At 43.7% G+C, this 23,008-nt stretch overlaps 2 protein-coding genes and 1 long non-coding RNA gene across 9 annotated transcripts in view; 1 reads left to right on the top strand and 2 right to left on the bottom strand.

Annotated features, from left to right (window-relative positions):
- LOC111976490 (SH3 and cysteine-rich domain-containing protein 3) overlaps positions 1 to 8,648 on the bottom strand; it is a 13,670-nt gene extending 5,022 nt beyond the window's left edge. Inside the window, exons 1-12 of one of the 2 annotated variants that reach the window (XM_024005342.2) lie at positions 8,555 to 8,648; positions 6,045 to 7,023; positions 5,517 to 5,578; positions 5,186 to 5,264; positions 2,872 to 3,025; positions 2,664 to 2,761; positions 2,477 to 2,537; positions 2,299 to 2,396; positions 2,100 to 2,163; positions 381 to 433; positions 163 to 257; positions 2 to 53 (exon numbers count right to left, since the gene is read on the bottom strand). In XM_024005342.2, coding sequence (XP_023861110.1) covers positions 2 to 53; positions 163 to 257; positions 381 to 433; positions 2,100 to 2,163; positions 2,299 to 2,396; positions 2,477 to 2,537; positions 2,664 to 2,761; positions 2,872 to 3,025; positions 5,186 to 5,264; positions 5,517 to 5,533 — 771 coding nt within the window. In that variant the 5' untranslated portion in view covers positions 5,534 to 5,578; positions 6,045 to 7,023; positions 8,555 to 8,648. The remainder of the gene's footprint in view (position 1; positions 54 to 162; positions 258 to 380; positions 434 to 2,099; positions 2,164 to 2,298; positions 2,397 to 2,476; positions 2,538 to 2,663; positions 2,762 to 2,871; positions 3,026 to 5,185; positions 5,265 to 5,516; positions 5,579 to 6,044; positions 7,024 to 8,554) is intronic. The other variant, XM_024005343.2, reaches the window with a different exon arrangement.
- LOC111976489 (methyl-CpG-binding domain protein 5) lies at positions 6,964 to 23,008 on the top strand. Of its 4 annotated transcripts, XM_024005340.2 has the most exons (13): positions 6,964 to 7,190; positions 8,090 to 8,298; positions 9,104 to 9,243; positions 9,429 to 9,531; positions 9,617 to 9,785; positions 16,205 to 18,343; positions 18,712 to 19,640; positions 19,756 to 19,873; positions 20,113 to 20,258; positions 20,544 to 21,224; positions 21,439 to 21,491; positions 21,665 to 21,731; positions 21,887 to 23,008. In XM_024005340.2, the coding sequence occupies exons 3-13, from the start codon at positions 9,128 to 9,130 to the stop codon at positions 21,956 to 21,958; spliced, it is 4,593 nt and encodes a 1,530-aa protein (XP_023861108.1). In that variant the 5' UTR covers positions 6,964 to 7,190; positions 8,090 to 8,298; positions 9,104 to 9,127; the 3' UTR covers positions 21,959 to 23,008. The 4 variants fall into 4 exon arrangements, with proteins under 4 accessions (XP_023861108.1, XP_070303969.1, XP_023861107.1 ...); XM_070447868.1 differs by lacking the exons at positions 6,964 to 7,190; positions 8,090 to 8,298 and adding an exon at positions 8,672 to 8,752; XM_024005339.2 differs by lacking the exons at positions 6,964 to 7,190; positions 8,090 to 8,298 and adding an exon at positions 8,672 to 8,752 and having other exon boundaries at positions 21,665 to 21,784.
- LOC139029044 (uncharacterized) lies at positions 12,541 to 14,560 on the bottom strand. Of its 3 annotated transcripts, none has more exons than XR_011481290.1 (6): positions 14,181 to 14,560; positions 13,760 to 13,830; positions 13,498 to 13,672; positions 13,180 to 13,409; positions 12,811 to 13,092; positions 12,541 to 12,733 (listed from the first exon to the last, which is right to left on the bottom strand). It is a non-coding gene; the product is annotated as an uncharacterized lncRNA (long non-coding RNA). The 3 variants fall into 3 exon arrangements; XR_011481291.1 differs by having other exon boundaries at positions 13,180 to 13,265; positions 13,348 to 13,409; positions 13,498 to 13,830; positions 14,181 to 14,270; XR_011481289.1 differs by having other exon boundaries at positions 13,498 to 13,830; positions 14,181 to 14,270.

The raw sequence follows: 23,008 nt of genomic DNA, 5'->3' as shown, positions 1-23,008 counted from the left end.
CCCTCCACCATTCCTCATTTGCATCATCAATTATAGTGATTCGATCACCAGGACTGAAAGACACAAAGGTTTGTATATTTTTATCAAATGTTTCACAATACCACAAATGTTGGACATAAAAACGAATTCATACAATATAAGGAAATGTGTTGGTAAACCCACTGGAAGTCAAGGTCGTCTTTCTCAATAGCCTTGAAGCGATACAGAGCCAGGTAGTAATGTGACTGATTTCCCATGTTTCCCATCTCCTTCTTTTTCTGTAGCAAACATACACCAATGTTTATTTAACTACTAATTGTATTGATGTACCAGACAGGGTGTTATTATTGATATTTACATGGTTAGTGTATACATGATGTCAGGCAGTTACAGTCCCTTACCTTGTCATCTGCTTTGTCAGCCTTGTCTCCTTTCTTATCCCCCTCTGGCTTTCCTACAAGGACATCACACAGGGTCTTTGTAGAGTTTCAATACAACAATGGTCAACTCCACAACTTTATAGTCAGTATTACATTTATTTTACGTCGCTCCTTGACATTCAGTGTAAGATATACATTTTTTGTTCTGTACTGGATGTCATTCTGGTTAGTCTGGGAAAAGGTTGACATACATACAGTACCAGTCAAAAGTTTGGACACACCTACTCATTCAAGGGTTTTTCTTTATTTTTACTATTTTCTACATTGTAGAATAATAGTGAAGATATCAAAACTATGAAATAACACATGGAATCATGTAGTAACCAAAAAAGTGTTAAACTATTTAAAATATATTTTAGATTCTTCAAAGTAGCCACCCTTTGCCTTGATAGCTTTCCACACTCTTGGCATTCTCTCAACCAGCTTCACCTGGAATGCTTTTCCATCAGTCTTGAAGGAGTTCCCACATATGCTGAGCACTTGTTGGCTGCTTTACCTTCAATCTGCGGTCCAACTCATCCCAAACCATCTCAATTGGGTTGAGGTCGGGTGATTGTGGAGGCCAGGTCATCTGATGCAGCACTCCATCACTCTCCTTGGTCAAATAGCCCATACACAGCCTGGCGGTGTGTTGGGTCATTGTCCTGTTGAAAAACAAATGATAGTCCCACTAAGTGCAAACCAGATGGGATGGTGTATCGCTACAGAATGCTATGGTAGCCATGCTGGTTCAGTGTGCCTTAAAATCTAAATAAATCACTGACAGTGTCACCAGCAAAGCACCCCCACACATCACACCTCCTCCTCCATGCTTCACGGTGGGAACCACACATGCAGAGATCATCCGTTCACCAACTCTGCATCTCACAAAGACACGGTGGTTGGAACCAAAAATCTAAAATTTGGACTCATCAGACCAAAGTACAAATTTCCACTGGTCTAATGTCCATTGCTCGTGTTTCTTGGCCCAAGCAAGTCTTTTTTTATTATTGGTGTCCTTTAGTAGTGGTTTCTTTGCAGCAATTCAACCATGAAGGCCTGATTCACGCAATCTCCTCTGAACAGTTGATGTTGAGATGTGTCTGTTACACATCTGTGTCTGTTACACAACTGATTGGCCAAAACGCATTGAGAAGGAATGAAATTCCTTCTCAAACAAGGCACACCTGTTAATTGAAATGCATTCCAGGTGACTACCTCATGAAGCTGGTTGAGAGAATGCCAAGTGTGTGCAAAGCTGTCATCAAGGCAAAGGGTGGCTACTTTGAAGAATCTAAAATCTAAAATATATTTTGATTTGTTAAAAAAAAATTGGGTTACTACATGATTCCATATGTGTTATTTCATAGTTGTGATCTCTTCACTATTATTCTACAATGTAGAAAATAGTAAAAAATAAAGAAAAACCCTGGAATGAGTAGGTGTGTCTAAACTTTTGACCAGTACTGTATATTGTTTAGCAACTGCTTGACAACCAACCACCCCTTATGCTTCGGTTTATTTATCATTCACTTTGATGAGCTTCAATATCATTTCATTTGGCACAATTTGTTTAAATAAAATACGTTGTTTAAAATAAATAATGTGTATTTCTGTATAGTTGATGCAGTGGAACTATAGATGGCATCACCTTGAATTGTCACATGCTTCAATATGGACATGCGCATCCTTTTTCAATACCTTCTGCCTGCTCGTTTTCTTTGGGTTGTTGGGATTCCTCTTCCTCCATCATCATCATCATCATCTTGGAGGAGGAAAAAGATGGTTAACATGCCATTTATGATCCCTATACAAATGGTTGTCAGTAAATTACACCACTTATCGTCATTCATTTCTTTTTTGGCTAATATGTGCCATGGACATAGAGTTCCACACTCACATTCTTCTTGTCCTCAGACCCCTTCTTGCGCTCCTTGTTTGCCATGACGACCCCAACCCGCAGTGTGTCAAACACAGGGTCGTTACGGTTGGAGTGGGCTAGACAGGAGAGAAGCAGCAGAGAGAGCACATATAGTAAAAAATAAGTTGAAGACTTGTTGAGATGGTTAGTGTCTTACCTGAATCTGTCTGGTCACTACTGTATAGAGGGGAGCTGTAGGCCCGTCTGAAACCTGGGGGCTATAGGAGAGACAGCAAAATGAATATGTAGAATAATTGTTGTTTTTGGCAACTGCATACAATGGCAACTTAGTCATTATGATGTCAGAAAATGATCATCTAAATTATGAATTGAAAATGTCTTACAATTTTTCCAAAGCACTTCTGATACTCGACATAGGACTGGCATGAGTGATGGATGTTGGTCTTGCAGTTTTTGCACCGTAGAGCAAACTTGTTGTTGACTGAAAGGTTGAAAAGTGAACTATAAGAAGCTAGTCAGTATTATTAAGCTTCAGCTTTACAGATACTATTAATAAATACAAGAGCCACTGTGGCCAATGTTAAAACTTACGGACTATCATACGAGCACAGACGTCACAGAACTTGGGCGTCTTGCAGTAGTGGTCCTTGAACTTGTGTGGTTTGTCATTCACCAATATAACAACGGGCTCAGGCTCGGGCTCCTTCTCCTCCACTTCCACCTCCTCCTCATAAATAAAGTATACCTGCAGAGAGGGTGCCTATATCTCAATACTTTTACAGATTTCCTTCCTTTCCCCTCCCTAGTGACCGCTGATTGGATTGATATATATTGGATTGGTATATATATTATATATTTCTTATTTGCATTCGTTTACTTTTAAATCTGTGTATTGTCGAAAAAATTTCAATATTACTGCACTGCTGGAGCTAGGAACACAAGCATTTCGCTACACCCGCAATAACATCTGCTTAATATGTGTATGCGACCAATAAAATGTAATTTGATTTGATTCAGCTAGAGGTAGAACATTTTTATTGAAATCCAAAGAATCAGTCTCATCAAAACAATGATTTCCTATCATGATTGTTATTTATATCATACAGTGCATTCGGAAAGTATTCAGACCCCTTTCCTTTTTCCACATTTTGTTATGTTACAACCTTATTCTAAAATGTATTATATTCGTTTTTTCCTCATCAATTTACACACAATACCCAATAATGACAAAAATAACTGGTTTTTAGAAATGTTAACAAATAACCTGAAGAAACAGAACTACCTTATTTACATAAGTATTCAGACCCTTTGCTATGAGACTCTAAATTGAGCTCAGGTGCATCCTGTTCCAATTGATCATCCTTGAGATGTTTCTAAAACTTGAGTCCGCCTGTGATAAATTCAATTGATTGGACATGATTTGGAAGGGTGCACACCTGTCTATATAAAGTCCCACAGTTGACAGTGCATGTCAGAGCAAAAACCAAGCCATGAGGTCAAAGGAGTTGTCCATAGAGCTTCGAGACAGGATTGTGTCGAGGCACAGATCTGGGGAAGGATACCAAAAAATGTCTGCAGCATTAAAGGTCCCAATTTACCAGTGGTGGAAAAAGTACCCAATTGTCATACTTAAGGAAAAGTAAAGATACCTTAATAGAATATTACTCAAGTAAAAGTGAAAGTCACCCAGTAAAATACTACTTGAGTAAAAGTCTAAAAGAATTTGGTTTTAAATGTACTTAAGTATCAAAAGTAAATGTATATATCCTTTCACATTCCTTATATTATGCAAACCAGACGGCACAATTTTCTTGTTTTAAACATGTATGAATAGCCAGGGGCACACTCCAACACTCACACATCATGTACAAACAAAGCATCTGTGTTTAGTGAGTCCGTCAGATCAGAGGCATTAGGGATGACCAGGGATGTTCTCTTGATAAGTGTGTGAATTGGACCATTTTCCTGTCCTGCTAAGCATTCGAAATGTAACGAGTACTTTTGGGTGTCAGGGAAAATGTATGGAGTAAAAAGTATATTATTTTCTTTAGGAATGTAGTAAAGTAAAAGTTAAAGTACAGATACACCAAAAATCTACTTAAGTAGTACTTTAAAGTATTTTTACTTAAGTACTTTACACCACTGTCAATAACACAGTGCCCTACATCATTCTTAAAAATGGGAGAAGTTTGAAACCACTAATACTCTTCCTAGAGTCGGCCGCACGGCCAAACTGAGCAAATAGGGGAGACGGGCCTTGGTCAGGGAGGTGATCAAGAACCCGATCACTCTGACAGAGCCCCAGAGTTCCTCTGTGGAGGTGGGAGAACCTTACAGAAGGGCAACCATCTGCAGCACTCCACCAATACGGCATTTATGGTAGAGTGGCCACTCCTCAGTAAAAGGCTCATGACAGCCCAAATACAGATGTGCCACGCTTGTAGCGTCATACCTAAAAAAAACTTGAGGCTGTAATCGCTGCCAAAGATGCTTTCAGTATTTAATTTTTGATACATTTGCAAACATTTCTAAAGAGTAGTTTTTGCTTTGTCATTATGGGGTATTGTGTGTAGCTTGATGAGGAAAAAAACAATTTCATCAATTTTAGAATAAGGCTGTAATAAAATGTGGGGAAAGTAAAGGGGTCTGAACACTTTCCCGAATGCACTGTACAAAAATTTCCTTTGAAACCATTATTTTACTTCTGGAGAGTAAGTGGTCAATTAAAAAAGCTCTGTGGATTTAGCCCACAGTGTCACCTTACTGCAGAATATAAATAGGGGAGCAGAGAGCCTCACATATTAAACTAATGAGGTTACTGTATTTTGACCATCCTAGTTGGCTGCTATTTTAAACTGTTTGAGGGATGGTGTTACCAACAGTGGCAGATTGTCATGCTACTCACAGTATTGTCTTCTTCTTTCACAATATTGTCAGGGGCTGTGGGGTTATCGTGGATATCCACAGAATGTTTATCTTCCAGTCTAACTCAGAGAAACAAACAGAGACCATTAAGCAACATCAACAAACAAGGATATCTGACATATATTTAAGGGCGGATATTGCAGTAGTATTGTTACGGTGGCTGAGGTTTACATTTGACCAAGTTTTACATGACTATTGCAATGAATAATCTAATACTAATACTTTCCCTCGTTGTTTAGTTTAGAACCAGGTAAAACTATTAAAAAGGAATATCCTATGTATTGAGTTCAGCAACAGGAGAGCAGACTCACTGGTCATATTGGGCCATGGTGTAGTGTGTGAGCTCTCACTCTCGTCCTGCAGTGCTACCCACCTAAGACAGAATACATTTTAGGGGAACAGAAACACTGGCTCTCAATTTGAATGGGACCATTTTAATGAGACACGTGACCCAATCATGTCCTCTCCTCTCGCATGTAGTAATGGGGGGAGGGGGAGATGATTTACTCACACAAGCCTGCACACACACACACACTCCAAAATATACTCGTCCACTCTACTATTTTGGGGCAGGGTAACTCAATCTCATCATGGCTAAATTTGGGTGCCTTGCCAGACTGGGCATGAGCTGAGAGATTCTGAAAAATTACAATGATATAAAACCAGGATCAGTCTTAGTGAGGATTTGACATTTCAGTCCCCTCTTAATGAAACTTAAAGAATTTGCTATATATCTAAATGATAAAATATATGATATCTATTTAGAAAAAGACTAAGCTGAACAGATCACACATATACACAAAAAAGGGGCATGCAATATAGTTACAGTTTAGACATACTTGGTCCTACTGGTTGCTAGTCCAGTCAATGAAGAAATTAAATCTGGTATGTGGATGTATGGAAAAGGCTTTCTTTACCAGTTTCCTTTCATGTGTGATGAGCAACCTGTCACACCGGAGGCCTCCGAACCATTCCAACTCTTGATTGATATATCCCTTTTCAGCTTTATGCAGGTAATTTCCAAAAAGTGATCCAATGGTTAGTGGTTAGAGCAGAGGGGTGAGTGAGTGAGGAACTGTAAAGGCAGGCATCAGTTTGAGTGAGTGAGACAGCTGGGTACCAGTGACGAGGGGAAATCCGATACTCACACCCATTCCTTGGCCCTGTAGATCGGTCATGGCTAGATGGGATCCAGCTTTGTCTAACTAAAATGGGGGGAAAAATTACTTTTGATGTTAACTTGACACAAGCTGGATCCCTTCTAGCCATGACCCTGCAGACCCCTGTCACAGCCTGAGAGGACAGACCAAGACACACACAGCCAACTGTTGGCTTACTGTACAAACTGCAGGCATAATCAGTATTGTTTCAGTTGCTCTCATTGTTGTCAACATCGTTATGACAACAATAATTATATTTCTATGGAAAATACTGACAAAGGAATGGAATGGAAATAGGCTATGTTTATCTTCATTGTACTGCCAGGTTAAAGAACATTTTAAACATAAAGAAAAACTTGTAGTTTATATATAAGGAGAGGATCTACATAACATATTAAGAAAAAGTACATTATTGTATTGTAAAACACTGATGGTAGTAGAGGTAGCTAATCCATGGAAGAAAACATGACATTCTACAAAAGCCTATTTTTCCCCAGCCCAGTTGAAGAACAGAGAACCATGGCCAGTTTATTCTTCATCTGGGGGGTCGCGTCGGCTACCACTACAAAGGTCCGGTTGCATTGTGGGTACAATAGTCCCTCGCCGCCCCAGTGCGCATGCTCCATAGAAAACTCCATTATTTTTTTTTGCACGGAATCTGCAAGAAAAAATAATAACTGTGAAATAGAGATTAAAAGGTGCATCGGATGAGCTCCATTTTTGCTGAACATACACCAGCTTGATCGAACAGTGTCTGGAGATAACGACTGAATAATTTGGCGACACGATCAGACATCCTTGGGTCTTGGGACACTCCAGAATCAAGTAAATTTCTGTCAACGCTAGCTAGCCATCTAACGTTAGCCTAGCCCCGAGATCATAGGCGCAGTAAAATGAAGCATTATTGTCCTTTGTTTTTAACGAGACGGGCAGATGCAGCTAGACAGACGGATAGTTGATTGATGGCGCAAATAATTTGCATTGGCGGGTTGATCACCACATTGTCTGTCTAGATAATGTTAACGTCCAAAACAATTTAGCGTTAGTAAGCCAGCTAGCTAACTCTGTCCGGGGTTCTCCCGCGAGCTTACTGGAGAAGACTCCAAAAACTTCGCGACCTTGTTTGAGAACAGAATGGTAGAATTCATTTCGCACAATTGCTCGTTAGCTAGCTAGCATGCATGACAATATATAAACAATTTCCCCCCAAGTTCTCATTATTGAAATGTTACTATTTTGCAAGGTGTGTCTGTCAAGCTGTTACGACACTTTAGACTGCAACATTAGCTAACTAACGTTAGTTGGATAAAGGTAGCCTAGCTAGCTATGTAGGACAATCATTGCTGTGACTGTGATTTAACTTTATGTGCCGTTTCTGTAATGGCTATATTGTCAAGTATAGTGTTCATGTGGACTAGATAACTATTATCAAGTTACAAATGCTGTTTTCCCTTTTAATTTCAACATCCAGCTGCACACACAACCAGTCTCATTTAGCTCGCTAACGTTAACTATCTAGGTAGCTATTTGATAATACGTCACTCAATTGAAATACCACTACTAGGCCTATCCTAATATATGCATCCCCTTCCTCGAATGCTATGTGGCTGCGTTTGTGTGGGGTTATTGTAACAATCAGAATCGAGAGATTCATTTTGTTCATCATTTTCACGTATTATTTTTAGGGCTTTCTAACGTCAGGTCTATCTCAATCTTCTTTGCAGTCAAACTGTGGCCTTAGTGTCAGCTGCAGAGTTTTGGAGGAGTTGGCCTCTGAAGCAGGGTCAGAAGACTTAACGTTAGTTCTTGGAGAGTTCTGCAAGGTGTTGGAGGGTGGTTGGCAGAATCTGTGTGTGCTTCTCCCCTGACACAATGGCCTTCAAACGGTGGATACCATAGCCAATAATATATTTGGCATTTCAAAGATGACAAGGTAGGCTTGAGAACATTATATCCTTCCTCACTCATCAGGCTAGCCCAATAACAGACTAAAAGAGCCTAACGTTACTCCAAGTCCAAGGACCTTACATGTTCTTTTTAGAGGCGAATTGCCTCTGGCAGCCAAAACAGCAAAATACTCCCATCTAAACGTGAATGGATTCTCAGTTGCGGTACGATTCTAGAAACATAATGCCCTCTACTTTCATATCACATCAAAATAATTTCACAAATGCAAAATATATACTTACTGTACACTGTTTTAACTGGTTTTAACACAGTTGCAGCCAGCAGTATTTTTCAGTGACAAGTTTGTGGCGTCCGTCTTCCGTTTACACAGGTGTTCGGAGACGCAGATAGCTAATTAGCACAGTTGGTCGACTCTGTTTTCCGTAAACAGACGCTGTAACATGGAAATATGGCCGTGTGGGAACCCCAACCCTATAAAGGTGTGTAGTAATTTAACCTTCTTTTTTTCCTAACAGATATGAAAGATAAGATATGTTTTCAAAACCGTACCGCAAGTGATGTGTGTAAACGTTTAGCACAAGCTTAACAAAACTCCCCTGGCCAGAAGATACTATCCACAATAGGTGCTAAAGGTAGTTAGCATCGATGAATGGGCTATCATCAGGTATGCTTTATGTTGGAGACTTTATATTGGTTTCTACGATTTGGAACTCTGGTTGTCCTTTTTGTGGGAAAACATTGACGTCAGAATCTCAGTATAGTGGTCGTAATAGTTGTTCATCAAAGCATGTATTCATTCTACATTTGTTCCTGCTTCTTCTATCCCAAAGGTGCTGCAAAGCAGTTTTTACAAAATGATGGGAGGCAGTGAGAGTGGCAGTGGAGACAAGGATGGAGTTCACACTGTGGCAATACAAGTCCCCATTGGCTGGCAGAGGAGAGCGAAGGACGGGCTTGTGGTGTATGTCAGGTAAGCTAGTTCAGTAACACAGGCGGGTATAATACTGTTTATACTTGTGTTATGAGCGTATATGAGCCATTATAATGTTTTCATTTCCCAAAAGCTGGTCTGGAGCAGGGAATTGTAAAATATATTTGATTTCCCCTTCCCTTTATTTCATCACTCATCTCCTGCATCCCTGTTCTTTCCTACAGTCCAAGTGGCGCAGTCCTGTCTTCACTGGAAGAGGTTAAGTCATATCTGTTGACCGATGGCACATGCAAGTGTGGCCTGGAGTGTCCGCTGGTCATCCACAAGGTGACTCCCTCTACATCTCACTTTTATCATCTCACAAACGGTTTTGACTGGGGTTTGCTGAATGTATGTTCCTTTGTCTCTGCAGGTGTTTAACTTTAGCCTAGGGGTCAAAATTCAACAGCACAGCCAGCCGGTGGGGAAGGCAGAGCAGGACATGACAAAGCTCTGTAACCATCGGAGGAAAGTGGTTGCCATGGCAGCGCTCTGTCGCAGTATGCAGGCTTCACAACTGCCCTATGTTGCCCATCACACAGGTAAATACAGTGCCTTCAGAAAGAATTCACACCCCTCGACTTTTTCCAAATTTTGTTCAAAATGGTATTCAAATGGATTTAATTGCCATTTTTGTCAACGATCTACACAAAATACTCTGTCAAAGTGGAACAAAAATTCAAACATTTGAATAAAATTTAGAAGAAAAAAAAATAAGAAAAAAACGTTCTTGATTAGGTAAGTATTCAACCCCGTGAGTCAATACATGTTAGAATGACATTTGGCAGCGATTACAGCTGTAATCGCTTTCTCTGTAAGTCTCTGAGATTTGCACACCTGGGGCCTGTTGCACAAAACTAGGATAAGGGATTAAGCCAGGATATCTTGGTGATCCTGGCTCAATTGATCCGTAATCCGGTTGCACTAAAGATGGATAGGGGGCAGGAGGATATGTTATGGTATAAATTACCATGGAGATTTATTCTGTGGAGCTAGCCTGCTCCAGACCAGGCTAAATTCCAGGATCTATTTAATCTCATCCCTAATGTCAGTCAGCAGTCACCACAAATGGAAACCAATAGTTATTTCACTGCTCACTATACATTGTTGACACATATAACTAGACCCACTGTTATTATTTAAACGTTTTGTGATCATTAATTTCAATGATTTTGGATAAAAAAATGATGTTGCTATCATTAGATAATTTACAGTTTCCCATAGACTATAAGGCTATATATAAAATGATAGAATATTAGGGCACAGAGGGGAAAAAAACACAAGTCATAATATTGTAACCAGTTGTTTTAAAGGAGGACAGTTGTTAAAATGACAGATGTGGGGCATTTCGTGAAATTGTACTTCAGTATGGTTTCATAAACAAAGACATGCTGATGTGCCAGAATATTAAGTATCACATTGTCATAAGTATCAAAACTGTAAAAACATATGTAGCTTTTCTGCAGAAAGAACCAGCCTCATAAATGTATGATTTATCCTTTTTCTCAGTGTGGCCCTAGTACTCTGTCATATAACAAATACACATTCCATATGAATATAAAAACACAATGTGTAACATTATGTTCCTTTATTGAATAAGGACAAAACAAAGCAGGTAACCATCAGCTCCTTTCGAAACTGAAGTCAGTGACTCTACAAAGATGGAAAGCACAGAATCCAAGCATATTATACAAAATGATACATACACATTCAAAGGTCTGTATATACAACACCCTGCATGTCTGCACACTAAAATAAATGCAGGACAAATCCATACCATCAACTGAACAGACAAATGAATGGATGCAGTAGCCTCCCTGCAGCCTTGTATTACACACAGTATACCCGCACAAACATCATAAGAGGCCAAATTCGTCAAAAAACGAACCCAAAAAAAACCAATTCCTCTGCCACCGCAGGACATAATTTAACCAAAATTGAAAGCACACATACTAACTAAAATAATTCACACATATTGGTCCCTCAGCACCGACCACTGTCGTCATCAGGGAAGATTGCCGGATTGTCCAGTCCATGGCTGGTGGCACTCTGGGGGCCCTCTCCTTCCTCAGGCAGGCCACATTGTGGAGGACAGCACAAGCCACAGTAATATCACATGCCCTAACAGGGCTGACCCTTAATTTGTGAAGGCAGTGAAAGCGTGCCTTCAGGAGGCCAAAAGGTCATTTCAACTCTGGCCCTGGTCCTGGCATGGGCTGGTTGTAGGCCTGCTGTGCTTCCTGGGGGTCTGTGAAAGGTGTCAGGAGAAAAGGCTGGCAGCCATACCCCTGTCTCCCAGCAACACACCAGAGAATTCACCTGTCAACACAAAATCTCATCATTACTACCTCATAAACACAGTGATATTCTTGACACAGCCATGATGGTTATAAATAGGGGTTGTGTGGCTTACCTTGTGATAGGCACTGATAGATTTCAGAGGCCCGAAAGATTCTGGAGTCATGGACTGAGCCAGGCCATTTTGCCACAACATTGCTGATCACACAGTCAGCATTGCAGACCATCTGAAATCATAAGATGAGGAATATTACACCAATCAATGCACATCACTGGCAATGCAGAGTGTTCGTCAATGGACATATTCAAAAAGTTATGTTCACCTGAACATTAATGCTGTGAAAGGATTTCCTATTCACAAATCGGCCTCATGGGCACCTGAGGGGGCTTTTATCCTTATGTGTGTGCAGTCCACTGCACCAATGACATTGGGGAACCTGTCACACAAAGTAATGAGTATCCTACTATGTGTTAACAGTTGTCCTGTAATTTGTAGATCCTCTTACCTGCAATCCTATAGAACTCCTCTTTGATGTCACAGAGTCTTCTGTGGCCAGGAAGGAGATGAAGACATCTGCTAATGCTTTGATAGCCAGACACACCACTCCTTATTGTGCGGCAAATTGTGGCCTTGTTCAGCGGTTTGCACCCCACTGAGTACAGGAAGGCTCCACTAGCAAAAAGGCGCAAGGCCACACAAACCATTTGCTCCACACTCAGTGCATGGCTCCGTGCAGTGCGGTGCTTAATCCTGGGACCAGTAGTCTGCATAGATACCTGATGCCATCTGCAGAAACCTGTATCTTTCATATAGATGGTCATCAGGGAAGGCCAGTGGGTCCAACCGGGTCCCTGAAGACCCTTTCTCGCCTGAAGGCTCTCCTCAGCACAAGTGCTTCTTCATCCACCACATCTCGCACGAATGGGCATGCCATTGTCAGAGCAGAAAGGAACACACAATTTTGGGCGCCTTCATATAGGCTAGTGGCCACACCTGGTGCTGGGGGGGTGGCAAAAGAGGGCGATGCCTTATAACGATGACTTGGTTGTACTGATTGCTGGGAAAATAAAAAAAACCTTAGAAAGATGCCACCGTCCTGTGTGCTCACAATAAGAGCTCATATGTCATGGCTCACTTGACTTTACGAGAATATACCTAATTTTTATTTTGAGCTGTGTCATCTTCTTGGAGCTGGGGAGGAAAGAAAATAATGATTAATACATTTGTGTTACAGTTAGCATACAGTGTACATTGAAGGCATATCTCACCTCCCTCTCAAGTTTTTTTATTTCAAGGTCCAGTTTCCTAATTGTCCTCTTTTTTATTTCGGACTCCAGTGCAAGATTTTCCATCTTTTCTTCTTGTATGAATGTCTATGTCTGCCAGTTCTATTTGGCCGCGGAGGTGGTTGCCATACAACTTTCTGATAGCTTGTGAGCTCTGTGAACACAATACAATTAGCGCAGCTGGAATTTGGCAGGATGTGGTGTCCTTTTATTAATACGCACTATGTTGCCAGGCTGGTTTTCCCACTGTATAGCATCTGGGTCCTGTAAAATAAATTAGATTTTTTGATTTTGATGAGGACTCCTCACCATTGTAGAGTAAATAGTACTTTCACAGTCTTAACATGATACCTCATGCCTTCTGGAATCCAGAGAGATGGTCGCCTCCTCATCATCGTCTCCATCATTGCTGTTGCTGCTGCACTGGGGCCTTCACCCTATCACATTTAATCGGATTCATATTGAAGCTAGTAGACAAGACATGCCAGGCCTACAGTATGCCTTTGATGGAGTACTCACTGGATCAGCATCGTCTGGTGCTTGTGCTGGTGGCTCTAACAGGAACACAGTGCTGCCAGACACTGCAAGGCAATAGGTAAACCAAAGTCAGACAGTCCAAATTGATTCAATATGATGTGGTTGTATCCCATGTAGGATGGAAGGACATACCTTGAATGAAGCGGGTGGCATCTTGGGAGGAACCTATGCTCGTCTCTTTCCCCCAGGGATCCCCTCTAAGACGGGCCTGCCTTTATTTAGCTCCAAGGCCATGTCCTCTGCTGGGGTAAGGTCGCCTTTGGTGACCCACCACCCGTGCCTTGTCTGTGGGTATTCTTTTTCACTGCTAAAACAGTACAGACAATGTGTGAGCAGGCACCTTCTGGGTACAATATATGCTTGTGCTTTGTTAAATATTAGTCAGGGACCATACCATTCTGCAGAATGTTCTTGTATTTGATTTTGACCTGCTGCCATGTCCGTTTTGGCCCGTTCATGTTTAATCTACACACACACAACACACACACACACACACACACACACACACACACCACACACACACACACACACACACACACACACACACACATTTATAAATGGAGTCACACTGCAAAAAATTACTTGGTATTTTTGTCTTGTTTTCAGTAAAAATATCAAAAAAATTATCATAGCTTTATACAGTGTGATGGAGTTACTTTACACAATTTCACTCATATCTGCAGTGCATTTCAATTAAAAATTTAACCGTTTCATAATTACAGTACAACTGCATTTTTGGAGATGTGAATTAAATATTTGAATTGTAATTGTGATGTTTCAGCGAAGCGGTGAGTGTGTAATTGTGCACTACTTACGCATTCAGGCGGTCTGCAATACTTTGCCACGCTTTTTCTCTTTGCTTTATCACTGTGGCGGTGTTGCCTTTCTTCTTAATTATATCTTTTACCTCCTCGTATGCCTCCATGAGGATTTGTGCTTCCGACGGGGAAAAGTACGCGGCTCTAGTTGCCATGGTAAATCAGTTAATCTGTGATCTGTGGCGGGGTCTATTTGAGTGAGCCGTGAGCGCGCACCTATCCAGGATTGGTTTCACCTGGCTTAATGAATCCGTGTCTGCTCATCCTGGCTTGGTCTTTGTGCAACCAATTAAGCCTGGACGCACATGTTTTGGCTTCATTGAGCTCAGCTGAGTCATTTATCCCGGATGTCTTAATTCTACTTTTGTGCAACAGGCCCCTGGATTGCACAACATTTGCAAAAAAAATGTTTTTATTCTTCAACCTCTGTCAAGATGATTGTTGATCATTGCTAGACAGCCATTTTCAAGTCTTGCCGTAGATTTTTAAGCTGATTTTAAGTCAACTGTAGCTGGGACACTCAGGAACATTCAATGTCGTCTTGGTAAGCAACTCCAGTGTATACTTGGCCTTGTGTTTTAGGTTATTGTCCTGCTGAAAGGTGAATTTGTCTCCCAGTGTCTGTTGGAAAGCAGACTGAACCAGGTTTTCCTCTAGGATTTGACCTATGCTTAGCTCTCTTATGTTTCTTTTTATTGCAAACAGGATGCATGTTTTGGAATATTTGTATTCTGTACAGGCTCCCTTCTTTTCACTCTGTCAATTAGGTTAGTATTGTGGAGCAGCTACAATGTTGTTGATCCATCCTCAGTTTTTTCCTATCACTGCCATTAACTGCTTTAAAGTCACTATTGGCCTCGTAGTGAAATCCCTGAGCGGTTTCCTTCCTCTCCGGCAAGTGAGTTAGGAAGGACGCCTGTATCTTTGTAGTGACTGGGTGTATTGATACAGCATCCAAAGTGTAATTAATAACCACCATGCTCAAATAGATATTCATTCTCTGCTTTATTTGTATTTTTACCCATTTACCAATAGGTGCCCTTTGGAAGTTATTAGAAATCGTCCCTGGTCTTTGTGGATGAATCTGTATTTGAAATTCACTACTCGACTGAGGGACCTTACATATAATTGTATGTGTGGGGTACAGAGATGAGGTAGTCATTCAAAAATCATGTTAAACTCTCTATTATTGCACCGAGTTCATGCAATTTATTATGTGACTTGTTAAGCAAATGTTTACTCCTGAACTTATTTAGGCTTGCCATAACAAAGGGGTTGAATACTTTTGGACTTATTTAACAATTTTGAAAAACATAATTTAATACATTTTAAATTTGGGCTGTAACACAACAAAATGTGGGAAATGTCAAGGGGTGTGAGTACTTAATGAAGGCACTGTGTCAGCGCCAAAAAAATGAATAGATCTAATGTAACAGAAATGAAGTGCTTTCAGGATCATCTAACAGCTATTGATGGTTAGTTACCAAAACATTTTACATTGTGCTATTCAAATATTGCTCTCAGAAATGTAATCAATCATGTTGGTTAGGGCTGTGACAATTATGGGATTTTGGGTAACAATTAATTGCCATGGTTATTGTTGTAATTGCCATTTTTTGCAAAAAATGTTTTGAGCTTGTAATGTATTATAATACTGCATCTTTGAAAAGGAGCTACGACATACCTATGAATACAACACAACTTTGGTGACACCCGTCTCAAAACGAATTGTTATGACTGCTTGGAACTTTTGGAAAGGAAGCTTCTACTCCCGACCATGCCGTTTTTCTCGTAAAATGATTAGGCTACCAACTTTACCCACTTCATGTAAAAATAATTAAAAACTGCTATTGGGTAAACTATATCTACTTGAAAATTAAGTTGAATCTCACCCCCTACTAATGTATTAAGAATGATGAAGAAAAATGTGAGTTCATGGTTATTGTCCATAATTGTCGGTTACACTATTATACAATTATTGTACCAGCTCTAATGTAGATGTTTTGTTGTTGTTGTTGCAGAGGTCACCAGTGGCATTATGGAGAACAGAGATCCTAAGAGGATGAGAGTGGACAGGGAAGAAAAAGAACGTGGCACTTACACCTCCAAACACCATCTAGTCCAGTCCAGGCCCAACAATAACCTCCACCCCAACTCTTGTGGCAGTCCTAAAAATTCTCCCCAACTTGTGTATTCTTACAATGGCTCCTCACCCCTCTCACACAATAGCACTAACTCTTATCACACGCCTGATATTTTGAGGAGACTGCCACCTCCTCTCAATCTCCCCCCCAACACCTCTCCATTCTCCAGCTATGGGGCACCTCAGAGGTCCCCACGCACACCAACGCCTCAGAACCTCAGTCAGGGTCAGAGGGCACCACAGACTCCAGAAGCCCTCAGATCTCCTCATATGGGGCCCCTCTCTCCCCCTCCTCCCTCCTCCCCTGGGACACTGGGGAGGGGAGGGCAGAGTCATCAACATGGTATCATCGTTGGGTCTCCCCTGTCCCCCTCATGTTCCCCCTCTCCCTCTGTGAGTATGAACTGCCCCTCTCCCCGCCAGCGCTCACGCCACCCCTCCGCCTCTTCCGCTCACTCTGAGCAGGGGGTGGGAGGGGTGGTGCTTGGTGGCTACCCCCCCAGAAGGATATCCTCTTCACACTCTCCTATACCAGGGGGGTCCCCTATCCTCCATTTCTCAAAATACAAGCTTGAGGACATCTTAGAGCAGTTTAAGAACTCAGGCAACAGTAGCACTAATAATCACATCCTTCACTCAAACTCACTGAGCAACCAAAACAATCCTCATATCCTCTCTCTAGCTCTTGAAAAGGTTGGGAGGCCCACAAAGGCACCTGCTTCTGCCTCAGGCATGGAGATCAGTGCTGGTCCTTCTGGTTTGCCTCTTGGACAGTTCTTGAACCACCAGAAGCAACCCCACCCAGCTTCTTTTCCTGCCAGTAGCCTCCTCTCGGCAGCAGCCAAGGCCCAGCTGGCCAGCCAGATGACTCACAACCAGAGCTCCAATTCACGCAGCATCCTCAACTCAGCCCTCTCTTTGGAGGTCTCGAGGGAGTCTAAGCAATTGAAGGTAACAAACAGCACTTTACACAACAGCCTTCCCTCAATCGCTAGGCCCCTGCCTGCAGCCTCCCCCCTGCTTTCCCTCTCCCAGCCCCTAGCCTCCAGTCCCCTTCACCTCTCCCGTACGGACCGGACATCACACAGGAAGCGGCAGCGGCGTTCGCCCACAGTGCTCAGCATGCTGAAGGAGTCCCAGATGACCAGTCCCAGAACCCCCGGCGACGTGCTCAACCTCTCCTCACACTCTCAACCCTCCTCTACCTCAGCCTCGCCCTACCCCGCCATGTTAGAGAACCACCTCCAGGCCCTAAGGCTCTCAGTCCGGCACTCTGGCACACTCGCAGGGCCCCAGAAGCAGCCTGACGGCGCCCTGGATTTCACAACAATCATGGCAGGTCAACCGGATCCCCCCACCCAGCCTCTCTCTGCTCTGCTTCACCTGCTCAGTGTGCAGAACGCTCAAGCCACTGGAGCCCAGCCCGGCTCTGGACAGTGTACAGGAGGCATGAGGCAGAGCCCCAGGCAGTCTCCCTCGCCCTCCCATTTAAACATCAGACCATTCCCCATGCAGTCCCCCACTCATCACAGTACCACACAAGGCCCATTACAGCCCCTCTCTCCCTCTCAGTCAAAGTCCAGGCGAGGTAATGCACAGTCTCCGTCTCGACCACATACGAGGACCAGTCCCAAACAGAGACGGTCTCCCTCCATGGCCTTGTCCAACGCTCAGTCAGCACAATATCGCAGTAGCCCCTCGCCCACCCCACACACCCCTAATAGGCTGTGGCAGGCCCAAAACCAACCTATGGATGCCACCACCATCCAGTCACCCATGGGCCAGGCCTTTCCTGAAGTCAGTGAATCAATGGAGATGGAGAGCATGTCAACACTAGGCCCTGGTCTCAACAGCACCTCCACCTCCAACCATAGCAGCAGCGTCACCAGCTACAGCAGCACCACCTCCCCCAGACCCCTGGATCTCAGTAACCACATGCTGGCACTGCTGGCAGCCTCTTCCACCACACCTCTTGGGGAGGGGGGCCTGGACAGAACCACCGGCAACAACACTACAGGTGAGGATAAACTTTTAAAATGTCTCTAAATAGGTGAAATCATGGAATATTGTATTGTCACTTACACCGGATAGGTTCAGTGAAATGTGTTGTTTTACAGGGTCAGCCGTAGTAGTACGGCTCCACTGGAGAAAATTAGGGTTAAGTACCTTGCTCAAGGGCACATCAACAGATTTTTGACATTGTCTCAGGTATTCAAACCAGCGACCTTTCAGTTATTGGCCCAACGCTCTAACCGCTAGGCTACCCGAGGCCTAGGAAAATACACACATTTTTCATTAGACGTGTTAATATTTGTTGAGTACTGTCTGTTTTGAAAAATAACCTTCCTCAGGCCGTTAATCCTGGTTCTCTCCAATCCTCTCTAGGGGTGCAAGAGCCTCAGAGTGTTGATCATCAGGGCTCCACAGTGACCAAACCCCCAGAAGGCTGCAGCCCCCAGGCTCTGGGGGACTCCACTTGCTCCTTACCCCTGGCTGAAGCCTTCCCCTTCATGAGCCAGGAGCAGCTTCTCCAGCTTCTGTCTGCCACGGCCGGCCTGCCCTCCCTCCTGGACCCCACCATCCTGGGCTCTCTGCCCCTGGGCCTGTGGATTGGCGGTCAGCAGGGTCACCTCCCCATCTCCAACACACCTCAGCAACACCATCAACTGCCCGATCAACAACTACTACAACAATCAGAACAACAACTATTGTTACAGCATGAACATCACCAAGAGCAACAGCAGAAACAACACCAGACTGCCCATCTGAACCACAACTTTCCATTTAGCTTATTCCCCTGTCTAATGGGAGGTCAGGGAGAGCTGCCTCTGAATCTCCTGGGTCTGTTGAACCCACTGCTACCCCCTTCTGCTGCACCTACCCCAGGCCAGGAGTGTGATCTGGGGATGGGGGAGAAACTGGGCCTCCAGGCTCTCCTCATGGCCTCCCTGCTACTAGGCCAGCAGCAGACTGCCATGTTGCCCCTGTCTGGGCTTGGCCAGCTGAGCCTGGACCTTCCCTTCCGGCAGCACATCCCAGCCCTGTTGGACGGTTTGTCTCTGGATAAAGGGTCTGGACTCCTGGACCCGTCATCCCTCCCCGGCCCTGGGCTCCTTGAGGCCCTCCAGGGCCTGCTTCCTCCAGCCGATGGGCCTCTCCAGGCCCTGCAGTCGCTCCTGCTCTCCACCCCCCTGCCTCCCCCGGCCTTCCTCTCCCTCAGCCCTGATCTGCTAACTGCTGCCCTGGGCTCTACTGGCCTCCCGCCTGCCCCTCATCTCCCCCTAACACAGCAACCCCAACAACCCCCACCTCAGGTAGGTTCTCTCCCTTAGCCTGGTCCTCTACCCTGTAGTTTTCCCTTGTCAAATAGTTAACACTGTATCTCTATTAGAGATGTCAGTTTGATGTTTTGATCCGGTCTCCATCCAGGTGTCAGCTTCAGGCCATGATGGGGGGATGGAAACCCTAATCCCCCTGTCTGTCCAGGGAAAGGACAACCCTGTCCTCCACCAGTTACTGCCTACTCTCCTCAACCCAGGGGTTCTAGGTTAGTCACAGCAACATTCATTTACACTGCTATAAATATCAAGGTTTTGTTGTCAATTACAAATGCAGAATCATAGGTAGTCTTTTCTATTACATTTCACTTTATGAATAGTGAATTATTTACAAACTTGGGGAACAGCTACAACAAAGCTATGTCTTGTACATTACCTACATATTGCTTAGAATGTCACCTTATCTCATTCACAAACTGTTTTAATGATGAACCATGTGTATTTGCAGGAGACCTGTCTGCTCTGACCAGCCTCCACAGTCTTCTGGGGCTAGGTGCAGGCCCTCTCTTCCTGCCCCCCGTACAGGCCTCTGCCTTGGGCATGCCTCTGCTCCAGGGCCCTAATGGGGCCATCAACCTCCTCAACAACATCCAGGTACTTGTTGTGTTCCACTTATTTATTTTTTTAGGAGTGGCGCAGTCCCACTCCTTTTGTTAATTGTTTTATTTATTGAAGAGATAGTAGTAAAGTGTTGGAAAGGCCGAGGAAGGGAGGGGGAGTAAAATGGCAGTGTGACGGATTCGAACCCATGCCGACTCTGGCATACATGTGTGTCGGGATCAACGGCTATAACCACTGGACCACACAGGCCATTGTTTCCCACTCCTGACACAAGCCTTGTCCTGTGATTTTTGAAATATCTGTATCTTCCTTCTTCAGCTCAACATGGCACCACCCTCAGAGGGAGAAAAGCCAATCTCCTTACAGGAAACAGACAGCTCCTCCCCTCAGGAGGATATTCCAGCCAATCGGCTTACCCCAGAGACTGCGCCCAGCCCCTGTCCCCCCCTGGCCCCCGTGTCCCAGCGTGGAGAGGGCTCCGTGGTGAGCGTCCTGGACCCCTACGCTTCCTTCATGGACACTATCTACACCTCCTTCCTCCAGGTCAGTGCTAAAGAGCAGGAAGCAGTTCAGTCTGGGGCGGATGCCTTCGGTGCCTTACCGCCCTCCTACCCTGGGGAGCGCCGTTCCCCCTCCGCTCTCCTCCCTCAGGCCAGTGCCCCCCTCTCCCTGAGCCCTCGGCAGGCCTGCACCCTGAGGAACCCGGACCTGTCCCGGCTCAATATGGAGGCAGCCCACTCCCCGGCTCAGGGAACCCCTAAACCCAGCAACGATGGCTCCACCACGCCTCCGCAGAACAAGTTGGAGTTCCCAGAGTGTCACACTAACCCTCCTCTGCTTCCCATCTACCTGGAGGAAGCCAAGACAGACTCGTACAGCCAGGCTATGTCAGATCGGCAGGGGGACAGACCTCAGGCAGGGGGGTACCAGAGTCCTAGAGACGGGAGCAGCTGCCCCAAGGAGGAGACTGGGGGTCTACAGCATGCGGAGCAGGGCAGGGTGAGTCTGGCTGCTGTTTCCTTTAGTTGTCCTGATTTAAACACAGTCATAAAGGATCCCTAAAACCATCCTCCAAGCCCAAAGGAGGTCATTTTGTTTACCACTGCATGGCTAAAAATGCCATTTAGCCACAATATTGCATATTGCATTACAAGCAGTGAAAGATTGATGTAATTTGTGCCTTATTGATTTCAGTGCCCTTTTTCCCTTTCAGAATCAAACTGCACAAATGGGGGGAGCCAGAAGAGGCAGGAAAAGGAAACAAACGTGAGCTCATTTTGATTCTGTACTTGAATCTTTGATAACGATGAGCACCGATTTACTATTCTGTCCATCTTCTCGATGGCACTTATAACACTGCCACTTTTCCAAAGAACAAGGAAATGTAATACCAGTGTAAATATACTGATATTATTGTGTGTGTTTTAAAACATTTTCAGGCTACAGAATGTGCTAGAGGACTACAGAGAACTGGATTCTCCAGCCCTAGAGGAACCTAAACCCAGGGTAAAACACTAGACCACCCCACAACCCTTAACTTCATTGGACCCATTATATCAGTGCGTGTTGCGTCGTCTCAGTTTCTAACAGCAGTGCAGTTTGTCCCTTAGTGTCTGCCGTCCAGACTGCTAATGATGATGTGATGTGTGTCTGTGTTGTAGGTGGTGCTGCTGAAGCCTGAGAGGTCGGTCCGGGGCAGGAGGCGGCGGGGAGCTAGGTCCCAGAGACAGTGACAGGAGCAGGTTCACCCCAACCCCACCCCTATCACTGCTTTTTATTGTCCAAGCTCCCCCACTCTGTTTTTCAACTGCACTAATATATTGTCATGCCAACCTCTTACCTTTTGAATGGGAGTGATCTAGATGAAAAAATGAAAAATAGTTATGTGGATGCTTTCACTTAGGTCCTCTTAAGTCTGTGTGGTTGCTTGACGTTGTGATTGATTGAGATCCATTATGATGTAAGTGTTAGAATTATGTCTACAAAAAACTGCACTGTTTTTCAGTGTGTTTACTGTGAGTCAGGATAAGAGTATCTACTTGAATGACCTACATTTGCGCTCTGTTTGAGATTGTATGATGTCTGTGTGCGTGTGGATTGTGTACATTTGGGTGTTCAAGATGCTCAAGGTAGAAGTTGCCCCTGACCACAGATCTAGAATCAGATTACCTGGGGGGGGGGTTGTGTGTGTATCACCAAGCAGATGAGTTAGCCAGCTAAGTGTACTGCCTAAATAATCTGAAGTCACATTTTCAAGTTCATAAAGATAGATGTGAAATTGGCAAGACTCGACACTTCCGACAACCCACATTCAAGATAAGCTTTCTTATAGAACCTTGCTCTATATAGTGATCATGCTTTGTGATACACCCCTCTGTATGTTCTCTGTGGTGTGTTTAGTAAACGATGCACATTTCAATTAGGTCTTTTCACAGGGGAATGGCTGATGAAAAAGTGTGAGATATGTGTGGGTTTTTAACTCAATGTATTTTTGGGTGGGATGTAGTTGTACTTTCTCTAATTGTCCTTCAGATCGCTGTGCTATACACTATTACAGCCCAGTAATGCTGGCATGTCTTATTTAAATGAAAAGAAGCAGATTATGCAATTTCTACACTTGGAGATTTGTAAATATGTACAGTTAATGTGTTTTATTTTATATTGTTAGAGACAATGAATTGTGAATTTTCGGGGAATTGTAATTAAGTATTTTCTCATTCTACCCTTGCTTTCAATACTTATGTTAAAAGAATATTAAATTGTTGACTGTAGCTTTCTTTTTA

This window comes from Salvelinus sp. IW2-2015, linkage group LG17, assembly GCF_002910315.2.
Source record: "Salvelinus sp. IW2-2015 linkage group LG17, ASM291031v2, whole genome shotgun sequence".
In the NCBI taxonomy this organism is placed as follows: domain Eukaryota; kingdom Metazoa; phylum Chordata; class Actinopteri; order Salmoniformes; family Salmonidae; genus Salvelinus; species Salvelinus sp. IW2-2015.
The sequence above is the reverse complement of the archived record's forward strand: the minus strand, read 5'-3'. Positions and strand labels throughout refer to the sequence as shown.

Coding starts and splice junctions, on each gene's coding strand:
- LOC111976489 (XM_070447868.1), top strand. CDS start 8,714: ATGGAAATATGGCCGTGTGGGAACCCCAACCCTATAAAG. Junction 8,753..9,103: donor GGAACCCCAACCCTATAAAG/GTGTGTAGTAAT, acceptor TCTATCCCAAAG/GTGCTGCAAAGCAGTTTTTA. Junction 9,532..9,616: donor GTCCGCTGGTCATCCACAAG/GTGACTCCCTCT, acceptor TTGTCTCTGCAG/GTGTTTAACTTTAGCCTAGG.